General features: G+C 33.0%; 1 protein-coding gene across 2 annotated transcripts in view; it reads left to right on the top strand.

Moving 5' to 3' along the window:
• Positions 1–20239, top strand: part of LRRC7 (leucine rich repeat containing 7) — a 600349-nt gene that overhangs the window by 352250 nt on the left and 227860 nt on the right. For both annotated transcript variants that reach the window (XM_077120640.1, XM_077120639.1), the window contains 2 exons: positions 3065–3154; positions 6453–6509. In XM_077120640.1, coding sequence (XP_076976755.1) covers positions 3065–3154; positions 6453–6509 — 147 coding nt within the window. The remainder of the gene's footprint in view (positions 1–3064; positions 3155–6452; positions 6510–20239) is intronic.

The following is a 20239-nucleotide window of genomic DNA, read 5'->3' as shown; positions in this document are numbered from 1 at the left end:
GGACTTGGGGGGGGTTAGTTCTAGGCTGACCCAAGACCCTCCACTAATAAACATTAGGGGCTGTCTTTAGTGATCACAAGACTCTAAAGTCAAGAACTGGATAATTGCGTACAAGTGAAGGTTAGTCACGAGGTTTTTACAATCACAAAAGCACAAGATAAGGGCTGTACAATCATCAGAAATCAAGACATTTGGATTACAGTGTAAAGATTCCAGGTATTTCCCTCTGTCTACTCTAATATAACAAAAAGTAGAAATGAATATCTATATAATAATTCAGTAATCATAATCATCCCTTAAATCCTAACTTTTAAGTTACATGAGCATTATTCAACTCCCCCAAAAAACTCTCTCCAACTGATATTCTCAAATCTGAAGTCCCAAAACTCTCATACAGTAAGCATTTCACCTAAAACTCATCTTCACATGCCACGTGTCATCTTACTTGTACATTATAAAAATTTCAGTCTTCTCCTGCCTCCCTTCTCCTTCTTTTCTTCTTTCATGAATCTTACCTCTTTAAAACAAACATAGAAACATCCTCTGTGGAACCATATGCAAACAATCCACTTCCAAAATATAAGCTGGAAGAAGGCATCTGAAGCAAAAATAACCAATATAAGATTGGAATACTGAGAATGTATAAGGAGTTTCTATGAATCGATATAAAAACATTAATTGTATTAGTTTGGGTTCCTCCACAAGCAAATATATATATATATATATATATATATATATATATATATATATATATATATATATATATATATATATATATATATATAAAGAATTGAAGCAGTGTATGTGGGAGATGATCCCAGGAAATATTTTAATGGATGTGGTATCAGGCTATTTGTTATTATTAATAATTGAAACTTATTCCCTCTGGGGACTCTGGAAAGCAGTATAAAACATGTTCCACAGAGCTGTCAAACAAAAGGGATGAGGAACTGAGACATTTATGCTCCTGGTAGTTACTAGTTGAGGGCTCCTCCTAAGAGATTTCAATTCCTTGGAATTCTGGCTCATCTGTGCAAAAACAGAGCAGGTTTTCACATCTAAAAAAAGCGTTCAAGCAAGGTTAAGGGGCTGGCAGTCAGTGGTTTGTCCAATGCATACCAAAGTGATGAAGGCTGGGGGATATAGGAGAGACATCAACATCTGGGGCACCAATAGAAAAAAATGAGTGAAATAAACAAGCATTTCAGAGCAGAGATATGACAAATTGCCAATACACTTATGCAATATTGTTCATAGCTAATCGGGGAAATGTAGATAATCATTATTTCATACATATCTAATTTGCAAAAGTAAAAAAAAAAAGCATACCATACCAAGGTCTAGAGGGGACATAGAAAAGAGAAATTCTGATGATTTGGTTAGAAATGGGTGAAACTACTTTGAATGAAATTTAACTACCTCCAGTAAACTTAGACTTGCATTCCGAATAATGTTATTCCTATAGATATAAGTTAAGTAATCTTTTGGACATATATGCCAGGCTATATGTTCAAAAATGTCCACTGAATCAGTGCTTGTAATAACACAACAAAAAAATCTACAAGCAATTGTAATGTTCATTGGAAGATGAATGGTAAATATACTGTGGTTTGCTCATACAAAGGAATACTATCCTACAATGTACTACATAAATATGGATGAGTTTTTTAAATAGTATTTGATTAGGTATAATAAAACTCTTCAGGAAGCAGAATACTAAACATCATTCAGGAATTAGTAGGACAAATAGGAGAATGCAGCCAGAGAGGGATACTCAGGTTCAAAGGTACTGGCTCCACTTCTTAAATTTTGTGGTGGTTACACATATATTCGTTTATATGTACAAAACATTTTCTAACACTAAAGTGGGCAGAGGAAGAGAAACCATGGAATGAAACTGAGATATAATGTTATCAGGAGTAAGAGTAGAAACAGACAAAGGTGGTGTACAAGAAGCCAATAAGGGAACAGTCTGTGATGACAAATGTTGCTATGCAGTGTGGATATGTGCTGAAATGAAGCTACTGGAATTGAAAGGGCACTGGAGGTTTTGGTGAGCATAGTTTCAGCAGTACAGTTGGGGATGCCAGAAGGCAGTGGCTTAAGGGTAGTAAAAAGCAGTGAGTGTAGGTAGCCCTTTAAATAATTTGGCAGTAAATGCAAGGAAGGAGATAAGTTGTAATTTGAGGGGAAATCGAATTTGAAGTTTATTTTAAAGTATTTCAAAAAATAGTATAGTCTAGACTACATTAGATAAAGGCATTTTCAAATTTTCAAGAGAAATTTAGTCATAGGGAAAATATTCAATATCCTTCTAAGAAAAAGTTTCCTGGAAAATCCACTAGTTAAATATTTGTGATAAAAAAGAATATTTAAATATTTCAAGTAAGTATTTAACTTGTAAAATTCATCTGGGGAGGTTTTCTTAATTTTTTAAAATGTCTCATAACTTTTGGAATCCTTTTCATTATTGTGTCAGTATTCTTTCTAACTCTCAATGAACATGAATTAGGCCACTTTTAATCATTATTATAAACATGTGCTTGCATTAGATAAATTGTCAGGTGAGGGCATAAAATACTCCTTCCCTTTTCACACCAGGTAGCTTTCATCATCATTGTGACAAATTTAGACAGATTTTAATGATTAGATGAATAGTAAGTAGATATTCTTGCAGGACTATGTACGTGAATATTCTATTGAGAAATAGCATTAATTTTCAAATTACGAAACATGGCATACAACTTGAAATTTCCATAAAAAGTGCCACAGCTGATGTGCACAACCTTAAGGCAGTAGTAAGAGATGATGCCACAGACTTTGGCAGTGACATAAATCTCAGCCCATGAGAGTAGCATTGGCTGTGGTTGAATGCCGTTTATTTTAATAGCAGGCTGAAAGTTTCAAGCTGTAACAACATGCGCAACAACTTCTTCCATTACTGTTAAAGCAAAGCAGAGTTGGAAAATGTATTACACTTCTATTTCTTCTCCTAGGAGATATATATTTGTTCTGTTTCTATAGCAACATCGATGCAGTGACTAAACCTTTAACTCCTTTCTAGACTCCCTGATGGCTTCACACAGCTCCTAAACTTGACCCAGCTCTACCTGAATGACGCCTTTCTGGAATTCCTTCCAGCTAATTTTGGAAGGTAAGAATAAGAAATTTAAATGGCACAAATTCATTTCACTTCAGGTAAGTACTTAACCAGTTCCAGACGATGAATCTTCAAAAGTGACAGTTATGATCAGAGAGGCCTCATTATTCAACAAACAGATCTATGAATTAACGTTTTTTTGCAAGAAATAAAGTAGAATTAGGCCTTTACAATCCGCTAGTAGTCAAAAAAATTCTAGGTGAATTAAAGTGCTAAATATAAAAAAGAAAGTCAAAAAATGACCAGAAAAACAAAAGAAATGAATATTTATAGCTTTGGAGTTGGAAGAGGCCTTTAAATACATACTGTCTAAAGTAAATATCATAAATGAATAGATTTTATTATATAAATACTTTTTTTCCCTCTCTGAAACATCTGGCTCAATATCATTAGAGCTTCACTTTTATCATTAATATTTTACAGAATGCAAACACTTTATTTCTGTTATTAGTGATTGGTTACTTTAAACATAAAATAATATAAGAAAACTTTAAAAGTTGAGGTAAGACAATAAAACAGGAAAAAAAGACAATATTCTTAACATATAAAGAATTCTTACAAATTAATACAAAGACAAAGTTCTCATTGGAATAAATGACATGCATAAACAATTTATATAAAACATACAAATCTGTGATGAACACATGAAAATGTTTATTCCCACAAATAAAAATAATACAAATTATAACCATAATAAAGGGCCTTTGTCTTCTAACATATTGAGGAAAAAAACTTTATAGAGGGTGAGGAAAGTGTTACCTTCACATACTGCTAAGGGATTGCAGAATGTTATGACCTTTATGCAGAGCAGTATGCGTTGAAAATTTTACATCCATCATCTTTGTACTTCATTTCTACAAACCTAATCTATATCATCAGAGATCATGCTAGAATTTATGGGCAAGGATATTTAACAAAACATGTAATGTGAAAAAAGTGGAAGCACACATAAGTCTAAGATTTATTAAATATATGTTGTACACCATATGACAATACTGTATAGCAATTTATTATTTTGGTTTAGGGATTTAGGGAAATATGGGTTTTTTTCCCAATTCTTGTGATATATTATAATTTAAAGCATTTTGTAACAAAATGTACGTACTGTGTCTCCAACATGAATATGCATGAGAAAAATACCTGGTTCTACTTATGTGTGAGATAAATCATTTATTTTCATCTTTATATTTTTCAATATTTTCAAATCTTTCTACAATGAAGTATAGTTTTTGTATAAAAGATATGTCTTAAAAGCTGGGACATTTTAAGTTCATTCTCAACTGCATTTTTCTAAATGATCCTCTTTGAAATTACTCAAATAACAGAATGGGCACAACTCAACACCTATCTGTATCCTAGTGCAAAAAACTATTAGAAGAACTCAATGGAATAATGAAACCACTTAACATATAGCAGCCTCCACTTACCTAGTGAGAGCACATTGGCAACATTTCCCAGATTCCTTTATTTTTTTATGGATCATTTTATCACAACCCCTATGAACCCAAAATATCCTGGGCAGGTTTTTAAATTCACAAGCCTTCAAAAGACCAGACCTGTCATTTCATCATTCATTTATGTAAACTAGTATGATTCTTCCTATACTGACAAAACTACACACACACACACACACACATATATATGTGTATATATATATATACTTTTTTATTTTTTTCCCTTGCCTGGGCAGGCACTGGGAATCAAACCCAGGTCTCCTGCATGGCAGGCGAGAATTCTGCCACTGAGCCACCATCGTACCGCCCACATATACTTTTGATATATCAAAATAAAAAATATTTACTGAGTACCCTAATATACACCTTTTTGTCTTGAACTTTTCCTAAAGTGAGGAAAGATTTTGGCAAACAGAAAATAATTCCAAAACCAAAGCCACTTGGAATTCAATTTTGGGTCTGCCAAAATATGCTCCACTTTATTATAAGAGTCTAAAAGATTTTTTTATTGTTTTTATTTTTAACTTTCAACTGAGCAGTTTAACAAATATACTCTTAAGGTTCCTTCCAAACCTTGGGATTCTATGCTTCTAAACACCAAAATCAGTTGCAAAATATCATCATGCTAGTACAAATGTTGAGAAGATTTGAGATATAAATCTTTTTTAATAGTGATAAGCCCATGCTCTAGAGAAATGATCACTTTATTTCATATAGAGATTTAGAGTTATGAGATTAAAATTAACTGAAAGCTTGATAGGAGACAAAACAGAAAGGAAAGGGAAAGAGTTCTAGAAGAATACTTAAAACCATAGTAAATAAAAGAGAAGGTAGATGAACTTGTTCAAATAGTGAAAAATTCCCCCAAGTTAAGAATCTGGAGAATCAAATTAATATATATTTTAAAGTAGTCTCCACCTAGTATAGTTTAAAGCTCAATTTAGACATAAATAATAGAAGTATGTCCCAGGCTGAAGTATGTCCCAGATCTTAACCTGTTTTTAAATATAAAACACATTCCTAATTACGAATTACCCAAGCAGTAGAAACTATGAATGTCTCTCATCCCTGTCACATGATTTACCCAATCCCAGTACTGTCACAGGGCACAGTAGATGCCATAACTTTTTAAAGGCATACCCATTTCAGAAATGTTAAAATGTACATCTTAGAGTCAATGAAATGCTGTATATTGTAGCACTTCTCTGCTCGCGTGATTAATTATAATATTAATAGCTAACATTTATTGTAATTTATGAAGTGCCAAGCTAATATTAATAGCATTATTTGATATTCAAAGCCCTATACATTTGGTACTGCTTTGTACTTATTACAGATGAGGAAATAGAAGTGAAGACAGATAAATTAATTTACCCTCAGTCACAAAAATAGAATATGAGAGTCTGAATTTCATCTAGATCTGTCTGACCACAGAGTCCAAATTTTTACCATTATGCTGTACAGTTCCCTTTACAAAATGAACGTTTAGATTTTCTTGTGGGAAAAGTTTTGCCACGTTTCACTGAACACAGCTCATATTTGTTATATATTCAATAAATGCCTGTTGAATGCATGGAATGAAACAATAGTGAAACTTTTTATAAAACATGAAATTTAAGACACATGGAATAAATGATATTATTTGAAAGATATTATTTTTTAATATTAAAGTGATATTTTGTCATTACCCAGTGTTGATACAACCCTCCTCATAATCAAGCTGTATATTTATTTAAAATCCTTAGCCATTGTATATGGTTGTTTGGACGAAGTTGTTTGAATAATTATAACGAAAATTTACTCAACATTTGAAATGATTTTTAAATTTACTTCTGTAGACTTGTCAAATTGCGGATCTTGGAATTAAGAGAAAATCACTTGAAAACTCTACCAAAGTAAGTGATCTTGTATTTTCTAAAATCAAACAATGACTATGTATTTTTTACTAGAAGCTGAAAAGTACAATACACAATAAGAGATGCATATTAAATAAGAGTGTATTCTGTCTTATAAATCTGTATCATTACAAATAAAGGTGGGAAGAGTCCATTTAAAGTTCTTCTCATAGCTGGAAATGCATACCCAAATTATTGCACTTAAACAGAGGCACTGAAATTTTTATAGTTCAGGAGTAATGACAATTTCAAAATTTCAAATGGTTTAACCTAAGAGGATGCGTAATTCTTCAAACTAATCTATAGATTGTGATTTTTTTCAATTTTTAACTCAAGAATCTACTAGAATTTTTCAGAAAAAAAATGATTAAATAGCACAAATCAGAGATCCGTGCTTCAAAATGATCCTAAAGTGGTTTGGCTGAATTTATACTTTCTTTCCAACTGCCCCTTTTTGCCTGTCTGTTTAACATTTGGTTGTAGGAAGTTCAGGATTTCCTTTAATAAAACCAGTCCCTCTGATAGTGTGGTATATGGGAAATTGTATTTCATGCATGATTTTTCCATAAACCTACAATTTTCTAATTACGAAAAAAAAGTGAACAAGAAAAAAAGCTCAAAATGTATGCAATGTTTAATAAAATGCCTTGTTTCACATTACATTGCCTTTCTGAAAGTAGAAAACTTTAAGGTAGAAAGTTGCTTTTACTCAAATAAGTTAAGATAGTTGTATATAAGTATAATTAAAATAATGAAAGCACTATATTGCTATTACTAACCTCTTGCAATATTGCAGAAATATGTCAAATGCAGTGATTAATTTTTCAAATCTATCATCAGGACTTAAAAAGGACTATCCTTTGCTGAACCAAAATAAAATTTTAATTTTTACTATGTAAATTCATTTCCTAGGCAAATTCGATTGAATTTGTTTTTGTTTTTTGCCAATATATTAATAAAAATGCCTTCAAGCAGATTTTATGTAAGAAAACTATGTGAATAAAATATAAATCTTTCAATTTTGGTATGGATTTCATTTAAATGTTTAAATAAAAAGAAAACTTTTATCCATTCCTCCATAAGTGGAAGACAAAGAGAAAACTTAGAAAGGAGGAAATATCTCCACATCCAGGCACCCTGTACTTTTAAGCAATGCCTTTCTTTACAACAAAGCATTATGCATGGGCCAAACAAAGATGGATGACCCAGGCTAGGGACATAAATAAATACAGGAACAAGGTTAAGACTACTGCTTGTTCAAGTATTAATCTCCTGCAATAGACAGCTAGTGCCACCATTTCCATCCCCAATGCTTGTTTGCTGAATTTAAAGTAGATGGAAACATGGCTAAGTAGAAGCTAAGCAATGGAGAAAGAGCAAAGAGCAATTGTCCCCTTCATCTAAATATGTTTAGATTAAGGAGAATATATTGAGTATTTAAGGGAGAATCCTTTTTTTTTGTACCCTGAGAGTGGCTCTGATGTCAAAATAAAATTTGACTCCCATAAACTGGCAATATGGGCTCACTATGAGATCGCTGTGTGAATGGGTAAGAGTAATGAGTAATAATTTTATTAATTGGTGCATGGGTGTTCTGAAAGCTTTGATGCCATACCCCAGTAATAAACAGAAGTAAAATAAGTAGAATAATACTTATTAACTGTGCTTGGCATCATACAATTCTAAAGATGTATAGAAATGGCACTGGGTCACCTGGAGAGACTGTTATACATACATAACGTGTGACTATGTCACAATTTTTTTATTTTAAGAAACATTTTCAGAGTCATTTTAACATATAGTAAGTTTATGTCATTACTTATGGACAAAGTTGTGAAAATTCTAAGAACAGCCATAAAATATGGAGAACTCTATTTTAGTTTGGTTGTCTGTGGAGTGAGAATTGAGGAAAGAAGTTCTGTCTTGAATAATAATAAAGTGTGTTTTCACAAGGTAATTCACAAATACATAGTATCTTTTGATCATTATCAAGAACTATAACTTAAAGCTATGCGAGGGCTTTCTATTAATCCTTTATTTTCTTTGGATGAAGTTTTAGGAAAAACAATTTTAGTTTTATAGGTACTCTCAGAAAAGATAACTCATGCTGTCCTCAGGGATACAAATAGGATGCTGTGGTCCTCAGTGTTTTTTTGTTCTTCTTTTCATTTTCCTTCTTAAAATCTATATGCCTGGCAGCCTGTGCAAAAAAAGTAACAAAAAAAATACCTAAGAATGATTGTTGAAAATGGATTAAAATGTGTATTCAATAAGCAGACTGATTAGAGACATGTTGATACATATAGATAGATTCTAGGATCAGTTCTTTCAGTTGCTAAGTAGAAATTAGTAGTGTAAATTTTCTTACACTCTTTCTTTATAATTGTTCCTCTTGATGTATGAATGAGTTAGAAAATTAAATTCCTCGGATACTCATTTGCTTAAAAATCATTGAAAAGGTCAGGTCTTAATTATTTGTATAAAGGGGAGGACACAGAGTTTCTGAATCGCTAGACAACCAAACAAAAAGTCTTTAGATTCCATGGTACAGTTTTTCCTCATAGCAGAACCATCCTCATAACTGTACCATTTTAGGGGTAGTCAGAAAATGCGGGAATGGTAGAGACAATCCAAATGAATGCTAAGTGGCAAGATAAACCGAGCCTTAATAATTTATTTAATTTGTTAGCTAGTAAAAGATTTGGGGGTTCAGGAATTCAGGAACAGCCTAGCTTGGTGTCTCACAAGTCAGCTAGGCTGCAGTCAAATCAAGGCTTGACTGGGCTGGGGAATTTGCTTCCAAACTCACATTGTTGTTGGCAGGTCTCAGTTCTCAATCGCTGCAGGCAGGAGGCTTCATTTCCTTGCCATTTGGGTTTCTCCATAGGACAACTTACAGATTGGCAGCTTGCTTCCCCAGAGCGAGTGATCTGAGAGAAAGAGCAACAGCACCATAGACAAAAGTTGTAGTCTTCGTGTAACCTCAGAAGTAGCGCACCATCAGTCCTGCCATGTGCTATTGATCACAGAACAAAGATGTGGGAGGGAAGCTACATAAGAGTGTGACTACAGGAGGCAGGGGTCATGGGGGACCACCATAGAGCTTTTTTAGCTACACCAGGTAGCCAGGTCTGGTCCTCAGCATGGCAGGTCTGGGAAATCAATTTAGACACTGTAGCAGAATGCATCAGATTCCAGAGGCTGACTCACACGAATCAAATTCATACAAGTCCCTATCTTGGTATAACTCTCCCCCCTTTTCCAATACTCTTTAGCTGTATTGTCTTCTTCCTGAACAGAAGTCTGTCCTCCATTCAGAGCCTTTCTACTGGCTGATTCTCTAGCCCCTGGCTCTTACCACAGTCTACTGTGTGGCTCCATCTTCCTTTTGATTCCAATCTTCAGACGTTGCCTCCTAAGAGGCCTTTCCTGATGACACCATGTAAAATTTAATCGCTTTCCCTTGGACTTTACACCATTTCATCATACCATTTAATTTTCTCCATAGCACTTATGGCTCTCTGAGTTATGTTGACTCTTTACTTACTTGGAGATGGTCTCCCCCTTGAGGATTTAAGTTCCATTAGGAAGAGGATTTTACCTGTTTTGCCACTGCTGCATCTCCAATGTCTAAAAGAGTGCCTGCCACATAGTAGGCACTCAGCAAACACACCTGAATACTGATTTATTGACTCACATTGAGAAATACCATAATGTTACCTGGATATTTTGTGTTACTTGATAATTCCCCTCCCCCCCAAATTATATGGGATATCAATTATTATAATCACATGAGTCTTTGGTGGGCACTGAAATCAGACAAGGATAAGTCATTGAGAGTTTTCCAAGGCTGACAACAAGGTTTTGAATTTTAAAACTAGACACACGCACATACTCAGATGATCTCAAGTTATACATAATAAGGTATAACAAAGAAGCAAAGATAATCTTGAATTAGATAAATTATTAACAACTAAAGACAATCCAAAGGTACCATAAATATTTCTTTGCTTTTTAATTAAAATGTGATCAAATTAGTCAAGAAATAGAATATATATCAAGATAAAAGGAAGGGATGAGAACAATTTTTTAAGGTGAAATTTAGGAACCATTTCTATAGAAGTAATATAACAGCATGTAGTAAATGGTAGGCAATAATGATGGGTTTTATTTTTAAATAAAACTGTTCTATATTTACAAGAACTTTTCTAGTACTTTGATGTTAAAATACGGTCTTATCCATGAATAAGTAAGGCTATAAAGAACTTAGTTTCAACCTGAGTTAAACCATGATATTACTTAAAATGCATCTGTGATAATTGTGAAAATATGAAGTAAGATAAGAAGGAAATAACCAAGTTAATAATATCCATACCTGGACTGGATACACAATACATGCAGTATGATTTCTCAGTCTACTGTTACAAAATACTGTCTGAAAAGGGGATATTTCAAACACTGACCAACAGATTTTCTGGAAAAATATTAACAAATAGAGTAGAGCCTGGTAAACAAATCCAGAAAGGGGAAAAGCACATGGGTTTGTGGGATAAAACACTATAAGTTGTTGGGAAAAAAGGGTTGAAAATGGAAAGATGAAGATAAATCTGAAGTTGTGACTCTAAACCTCTTAGAATCATGGACTCTTTTGAGAATCTGACAAAAAAGCTCTGGAATCTAGAAAAGAATTCTAATCACCCAATTTTATCTATTTTCATTATATTCATGGGCCATTGTGATTTTTCACATTTTTATTTTCACCCAGAATTGGAATAATTTGCTTTTTATATAAAATAAGCCACATTAACATATGTCAGTATGCTACGAAAGGACACCAAAGAAAGAAAGCCCCTCCCCCAATTTCAGGGGACTGAATTTGTCAAATGGATAATTTTAATCATACACTTATTTCTAGTATATAAAATATACTAGAATATTCAAGAAGAAAACACTTTATTGGGCAGAGTTTCCCCTGAGCTATTAGTAGATTACATTTCATTATCATCTATGAAGGTTTTTGAACTGTTCTTAATAAAAATCATTAAGAAATAATTTAAAGGAAAATTTCTCAAGCGCAAGGATATACGATATTTTGAAATACCAAACTGTGTTTGGAACTGGATAATGGTATACTTATTATTTGCATGATTTTACTCCTTAGACATCATATTTTCATAAAGGTGATTTCCCCCTGCAAGCAAAGATTTAAAAAAAAACTCTGTTATTCCCTCTCTTGAATGCCTAATGACACACACACACACACACACACACACACACACATATACACACACTCTCTCTCTCTCACAAACACACACACGCACACACACACACACAAAAAAACCAATGTATTATACCTTATCTGGAATCCTCTAAGTAAAAGAAAACTTCTCCTTGAAATATAGATATAAATTAAAACCACAGCTACATTAAAGCATTATTAATGAGAGACATTAAGTCATGAAAGTTAAAAAATGACTGAAGATCTATGTCAGATTGAAGACTATAGAGACATTATAACTAAGGTCGAAGTGTTTCTGACCTTCATCTTTTGCTATAAAAGACATTATTGGAATAACAGGTTAATTTTTGAAAAGGGTCTAAGGAATAAATTATCTTCATCCAACAATATTAATGTCCTGATTTGAATGGGTACACTATGGTTTTATATAAGAGAACATCTTTTTTGTAAGAAATACACATTTAAATTATTTGGAAATAATGGGATATATCAGGTTGGCAACTTACTCTCAAAAAGATAGTATTTGTTCCATGCTTACAATTTTTTGAAAGGTTGTTTCAAAATAAAAACTTATTTTTGAAAGCTATTTTCAAAGATAAGTACTTAAGAAATAAAAAAAAGTAAAATCACTATTAACACAGGAAATTATCAGGTTCATTTCTGAAATAATTGTAAATATTGAGAGTGGGAACTTTGTTTATGTTCAAAAATGCTTAAATGTTTGTGTAAATCACCATTTCATGCAAAAGGTTCTATATATATGAGTAATATATATATTTTCTTACCTACCTTTTATGGCAATGCATACTCTATTAACCTAATTATCACTCAAATTTCTAAAGTACTCATTTCCAAATATGTTTTTAATTTTCATATATGTTCATTTATTCTATTTAAGTAAGTTTTGCCTATAGGCTCATATAAAATATAATATACTTCTAATCTTTTATTTCTTTTCCATCTGCTTCCCCTTGTTATTTATTTTATTACCACTTATTGTTACTATAATGAAGAAAAATTCATAAATTTATGTGTATTCTGAACTGGATAGGTGTGACTAAGCCATTTTCTGTTCTCATTTCAGTGTCCTATTAATGAATTAATCTCATTTGGCATTGTGGAACTCTACTTGTTATTTCACAGAAATACATCAGTAGGTTCCTAGTGCTACTGTAACAAAAAATTCCTTTGCCAGGCACAGCTTACAGAATAGCTTTATGATGTTTCCATTAACTTTGTTTGTGTGACTGTAATACATAATAGATAAAAATGGATTTTTGTTATCATATATCCTTATGCTTTTACCAATGTGTATCAATTATGCAGCATGGTCATTTTGCAGAACCCATGATAGCACCCCATTCTGGATTATCATTGTCAAAAGTGACACTATTACAAGCTAACAAACCAAGGGTGACCATATTAATACTTTCTGGTTTCAGACAATTGTACTCAGAGCAGGTATTTTCTTCTTATCACCTGGTGCTATGTTTTTAATTTAAAAGAACTGTGGTAGTGATGACACTATATACTTAAAAGCATTCTAAATTATAATGCATGATGAGAACATAATTTTTATATTTCCATCTCAAATATCAAATTTATTTATTCCAAAGATTCACAAAAACAAAGACTCTTTCTTGTGAACTAATAGTATTATTTAACCTTCTATAATTTCAGTATATAATTAAGATTGTGAAAATTATGGGCAGTTAAAGTTATGTCAGGTCTAGTGAGGAACTAGGAAGAGAACACAAAAGCCAAATGACATCAGGGTAACCAAATCACTCTTCTCAAAGTACTTCAATAAATTGCCACTCTGATCTTAGATGTTTAAATTTACCAAAGGATGAAAACTTCCTGATATAATAGTGAAGTCAAAATCACTGTGGCTTCAGTTTCATAAGATCTTAAGGGTTACTCACTCAGGAACAAGTTGTGTGTATACTTTTCAATCAGACAAATCTGAATCATAATTCAGGTCCTGCTGTCTGTTTATGGGTTATTTAACTTCTCTGAGTCTCAGTATTGGGGAAGAGTGGCATTATCAAGATGAGGTATGTGAAATCCCCAGGAAATTTCTCTTTAGAGATAGCTAAATAAAAGGGAAGATTGAACTTTCTTGGAACTCTGGAGGATGATACAAGCTGGGTAAGGACTCCTCAAATTACAAATTAAAGAAAAAAATGACCAAAAAATAAATGAATAAAGGTGGAAGAGAGGTACAGACTGGCCAGTCCGGACCCTTCCCTAACTCTCTGTCCTGCATGGCATAAGAAATACACAGTGGCAGCACTCCAGCACATTATTCTCTAGGACAGACCACATGTTTGGTCACACACTTAATCACAATACATATTAAAAGACTGAAATTATACCCAGAATCTTCTCTGAACACAATGGAATGAAGCTAGAAATCAATAACAGAGAGAGAGCTGGAAAATCCAAAACAAGGAAGTTAAACAATATATACTCTTAATCAGTGGTTTAGGAAGAAATCACAAGAAAAATCAGGAAATATCTTGCAACAAACAGAAATGAAAACACAGCATTCCAAAATTTGTAGGATGTAGTGATACAGTGCTCAGAAGGAAATTCATAGCTCTAAATGCTTATACTAAAAAAAGAGGTCAAATACACTCTCTATTTAGAACATATTCAGCACCACTTCAGATAAATGAGTTATGTTAAATATTTTAATTAAATTAAATGTTATTTAAGCTATTGACCCTTTTTTTTTAATTTGAGAAGCTGTGGGTTTGCAGAACAATCATGCATAAAATACAAAATCCTTATATACCACCTGTTTTAGTTTGCTAATGTTGCCTCAATGCAATACATCAGAATACCAGAGGATTTATTAAGTTACCTTTACAGTTCTAAGACCATAAAAATGTCCAAACTAAGGCATCCAGAAAAAGATACCCTGACACAGGAGAAGCCAATGGCCTCTGGAGCACGTCTGTCAGCTGGGAAGGCACATGGCTGGCATCTGCTGGTTTCAAACAGCTTCTGTGATAGTGTTTTCTTTCACCCAAACATCTCTGCCTGTGTCAGCTCTGAGCTTTTTTCCAAATGTATCCCTCTTAAAGGATTCCGGTAAGCAGATTAAGATACACCTTGAATGGGTGGAGATTCATTTCCATGGAAACCACTTAATCAAAAGGTCCCACCCACACCTGGGTGGGTCACAACTCGGTGGAAACAACTTAATCAAAAAGATCTCACTCACAGTTGGGTGGGTCAAATCGCCATAGAAACAACCTAATCAAAGGGTCCCACCCTAAGCAACAGGTATGCCCCAATAAGATTGGACTAGGAAAAAGACCATGGTTTTGGGGGGCTACAAAACAGTACATAACTGTTTCAGATCAGCACATTGATAACACATGTTACCATTCATGATCGTACATTTTTATACTACAAGTATTAATCGAAGTCCATGGTTTAACTTATACTTTTAAAGAAATATTTCTAAATTAAACATTTTCTAAAAGCAAAAACATCAGTTTGCTTAAATATTTCATGCAATTTCCAAAAAAGAAAGGAAAATCATTTCTTTCTGAGTAGAACTTAAAGGGTATCTCTTTAACAGTACACCTATCTAAATGCATATTCATTTACAACTATATTTATATAATTCAATTTTATAAAAGAAAAATCTCAAACCTAAAGGCTCTATTTAAAAGAGATTGCAAAATGAAAAATCTCTGACCTTCTTTTGATCATACCAATAAAATCCAAACCTCTAAATATAGCACTTAAAACTCTCCACAGTCTGGTTTCCACCTTCCCTCTCACCACTCCCCACTTAATTCCCTACATATGACTTAAAGGTTTGTGCCTCTCTATATTTACTGATAAGGTCTCACTCCATATAATGAATGTCAGTTTAAATGTGAAGTTTAATTGAGTACTTACAACATTTCTAATATATCAAACTCTGTTTCTAGGCTCTAAGATGTAACAATGAACACTACAGATTCTCTACCCTATGGTGATTTTCCAATCTGCTGTATTTTGTACTTGCTGTTCTTTTTCCATAGGATTTCTCTTCCTCCAGAACTTCACATTATTTTCATCAATGAAATCTAAACGCAAACACCACCTCTTCACGAAGGTTTTCCATGACCAACTTAGCCGCAAAAGACCCTAAATATGCCCTGTCATCTCACCCTGTTTACTTTATAGCAATTACCCATCTTACTCGTTTACTCATCATTAGCCTTGCAGAGATAAAATTATGTGTCAAATTGTTCATATCTTTAATTAAAAAAAATGTTGGTGATACAATGGTATGGCTTAAAACAGACATTGAGCTATACATGGGTTTCATTTATTATTTTCTATAATTAATGAATTGATCATATCAATTTTAATTGAAAAAATGTCAATTCTGGGTAAATCTTAAATTATGTTTCCTTGTAAAAATTTGTAATACTATTTTATATGCAGATTGAATTTCCATAACATTATATAAAATGAAATTATATTCTATAGAAGGAAATGACAAAGATGATAGTGTTATTGTGAGGTAGTATGGTAAAATTTCCAAATGTTGTTCCTGGGAAGCAAACCAATTTAAAGTTTCTACTGGACTATCAATAATTTGATTAAAATTTTCTGTAAACATCTTTTATGAAAGTATCTATAGTTTACTAAATGCAATCTGCTTGGGAATATTGATAAAATCTTTAAGTCATTCCTGTTGCCCAAATGCAACTACTGCAAGTCTCCCTTTTAGGACTGGTAGTGTGAAAAGCACACTAACAAAAGATACCTGATACGTTCCACCATTGTATAGGAGGAACCATTATTTGACTTGTGTTCTATCTGAGAGTGCAAAATAAGCTATGTTTTAATGGAATTGTGTCTACTTGAATTATTATAAGAAATTAGAAACAATCCATTTTTTTTCTTTTTATATAATTTCTGATAAAAATTTTACACTTAAAATAAGTGTTTGGATTGTCCCAGAAAGAATCTAATCCAAATGAAGGCAGAACTGAAACTAAACAAACTGTAGGAGAAAAGTAGATGAGAAATATGAATCCAGTTGATTTAAGAGAGTGGAAAACTGTTACCTTTCACGATAACAATTAGAAACCTGAAATTCCTGCTTCAGTTGCAATTCGATAATTTACATAACTTTTGTATTTGTATCGAATATAATGATTATCATTCAGTATTGGTTCATGAGTAAGATTTATTACTTTATAAGATCTGACATTCTATTTATGAGGTTTTTAAATAGATGATACAAAGTCATTCCCATGAAATAAACTGTTTATATTACTACTCTAGCTCCAAAAGGAGTATTAAATAGATAAATCAGCATAGTTCCATTTACTCTAGCTTGTTTCTGAGTTGAGACCCTGGGGTATAATTGAAACAAGGATAAATAGCCCCCGCCCCCAAACAACTTCTCTTGTTTTCTGACACTTTTTGCTCTCTGTATTTTTCAAATAGAAATGCACACTGATTTTTCCCTCTGTGATTCCTGAATAAGATGAAACAGGAATATGATTTCGGTATATCTAAACTATTTTAAAACCATCTTATGTGGTGTGCCCTGATGCTTTTTATTAATCATATAGAGATTAAAGTTACTGCTTGGAAACTATGTAATAAAAAATAAGTTATTGTTTTGGGAAAAAAAAGGTGTAATAAAAGAAAAAGAGGTTTTATTTTTTAATTGAATGTGCCGCTATTTTAAACATTTAAGAATGTTATTGGCAATTTTTTTTTAAGTTTTCAGAGTAAAATCTGGATTCTTTTTTTCTTAAATTGTGACTCCCTGCCTTCAGGAGCAAAAGTGGGATCAGCTTTGGGGCCAAGTGGAGTGGCCTTGAGGAGTGGAAGAAACAAATTCAATTCTCATTCACTCTTCAGAACATTTTGCCTTAGAGCGAGTCATTTTGCTTCTCTGAACTTCAGTTTCCTTCATGTATCATGTAATTAGGCATTATTTCTAATAGAATATGTGTACTGTTTCCAATAGTGTCTTATAAAAGGGTTGAATCACAATAAATGGAAGTGTTTGTGTAGCTTGCCCAGGAAAGAGAACTGAAAGGAAGCCAAAAGAAGCGCTCCTCAGCAAGGCTCAAATACTGCACTAGTTCTAGCTCAAGATAAAAGGAAATTCCGAGAGGAGGTCACGTTCCACCTGGCTGTACCATCATTACTATCCTAGAAGGTCTCTCTTTTCTTTCATTCTTTGAGTTGGGAATTTTGGTAGAGCCTCAGGGTTCTAAGTTTACCAACTCTGTCCTCAGTTTGTCTGCTTTAACTCAGAGTAGCACCTAACACAGCAGGATCCAGATAACAAGTACTCGGGGAACCAGAAAAACTGATATTCCAATCCCCCCTCCTGCCCATTAAACAGTAAAATACTTGTAATAAATTGACCTTGGCACAAGTACCCATTTTGCATTTTCTGAATTATCTGACCTACACTTCCTGAGAAATTGCCCTTGAATCCTTTTGTCTTATTCATCTTAGTATCCTCCCCATGTCTGACATCCTGCTTTGCAAGTAGTAGAACAATCAATCAGCAATTATTGACTAAATGAAGACATAAATGTCATCTTTTTTCACAAAATGCCTATTTTCACTTGGAACAAGAAAGCTAGAAATACATCTATAGTATAATTGCAGCAAGGCAGTATTGTATGTATGCCGCTGTGTATACCACACTCCACCAAATCAGACATCATTGTCATGTATTCTCAATACTGAAATCTGTCAAACGTATTCAAAACTTATTTAGTAAAACCCTGAGTAGACATATGGGTCAATAGTGTAGCTGAAGAAAGATGTGTTTCTTTATTGGTAGAAAGTTTGAAAATTTTCAATCTAAGTATTTTTTGTTCACACTATGGACAATGGAGACATGTATTTTGGTTATTTGATAAAATTTATACTTTTTATGATACTTTTAAGTTCAAGTATTCAACTTTAATTTTTCCATCTTTATTTAATAGGAAATATAAGAGCATGTTTAATGCCAGGGTCAAGATGTATTGCATATATATATATATATTCAGTTATTTTATTCAAATAGTTCTCAGTTATTTTATTCAAAGTGAACTTTGCCTGTGTTAAAGTGCAAACTATATTTTAACGTTTTCCAATGTGTTCTTGTTTTAAATAAAACAATGTAATTGCCTGAATATCAATGAAGATCATACAGATATTAATTTCAAAACCTTTATAATTATTTCTTGCCAGTGTAATAAAATTATTTTTAGTTGGGATGCTGTGGCACATTGGAGCCCCATGAACACTTCACAATCATACCATAAAATTCCAGTCAATGAGTGTCATTTTGGCTGCACTGAGCATTAGGGCTGCCATGGCAGTAAGTGGCAGCCCTGAGTGAGCCCTGAATGGGGTACAATGTGCTTAAATCAGAGTCAGAAGCATATATAAAATCAAGACAAAAAGCCAAAGGATGATGGCATGTTTATTGAAACAAGGGGTAACTTTCTCCTGAATATATTCTAGTGCGGGTAAAGGCAGTGAGCAGTTTTACTCAAACAGTCAAAAAGTACAGAAGGATGAATAAGGAATAATTTATGATTATGAATGCTTTTATAAATGTTGCATGATATTGTTGCACTGTCATAGCTATTGCATTGAATTATTACTTACTTGTTTAACATTGACATGAATCTTTTAATACGTTCAAAGTGTCCCACCAATTTAGAGTATATGAAAATTCGCAGAAAGCACAAAAAGTTAAGGACTTCCATCTAACTAACCCTTTGAATTGAAAATTTAAAAAGCGGTTCCGTATGTTTGACTTAATTTAGTAATTCTATATCTTCCCTACTGCATCAGTGGTCTTAGTGATTCTTCCCACTGGGCAAGAGAATCGATGATTGCTGATGGAGAGGAAAAGGTTTAGCAAAAGGCCTTTTTATGATTCTTTAACATAGAAAGAAGAAAGACTCGTTTAGAACGATGATCATGCCCATCGTAGCTTTTAAGTCCCAAGATAACTGCCTGCCCATTTTCATAGAGTGAACTAATTTCTTTTTTCAATCGACATTTAAAAACACAGTTCTGTTGAGTTTCTATGTCAACATCCAACAAAGAACCTTTTTACACCAAAAATGAGAAGAGTAAAATATGGATTGTTTTTATATTCCAATCAGGTAGAAAATAGCGCTAGTGAGAAAATGGCGGATAAACTTTCTATAGAGATTTGGGAAAGGTTAATTTTAAAGAAACGTCTTTTTTTTAAAAGTGTCCTCTTAACTGATCAGAAAATCAATATAACTATTCGCAACAGAAATAAAACCATCCTCCCCCCACAAAAAAATAAGTTTGGCTGTATCAACCCAAACCCAAATCCACTGCTCCATATACAACCCATAATACTGAATGTTTTCAGTGACAGTAGCTCAGTATATACCATCTGTATATTTGAAGAGCACATTAATAAGTATATGAGAATTGAGAGTTCTGCTAATTTCCTGTGACTAGG

Source organism: Tamandua tetradactyla, chromosome 11 (genome assembly GCF_023851605.1).
Source record: "Tamandua tetradactyla isolate mTamTet1 chromosome 11, mTamTet1.pri, whole genome shotgun sequence".
NCBI lineage: Eukaryota > Metazoa > Chordata > Mammalia > Pilosa > Myrmecophagidae > Tamandua > Tamandua tetradactyla.
Note: the sequence above shows the minus strand (reverse complement) of the source record. Positions and strands in the feature narration are given on the sequence as shown.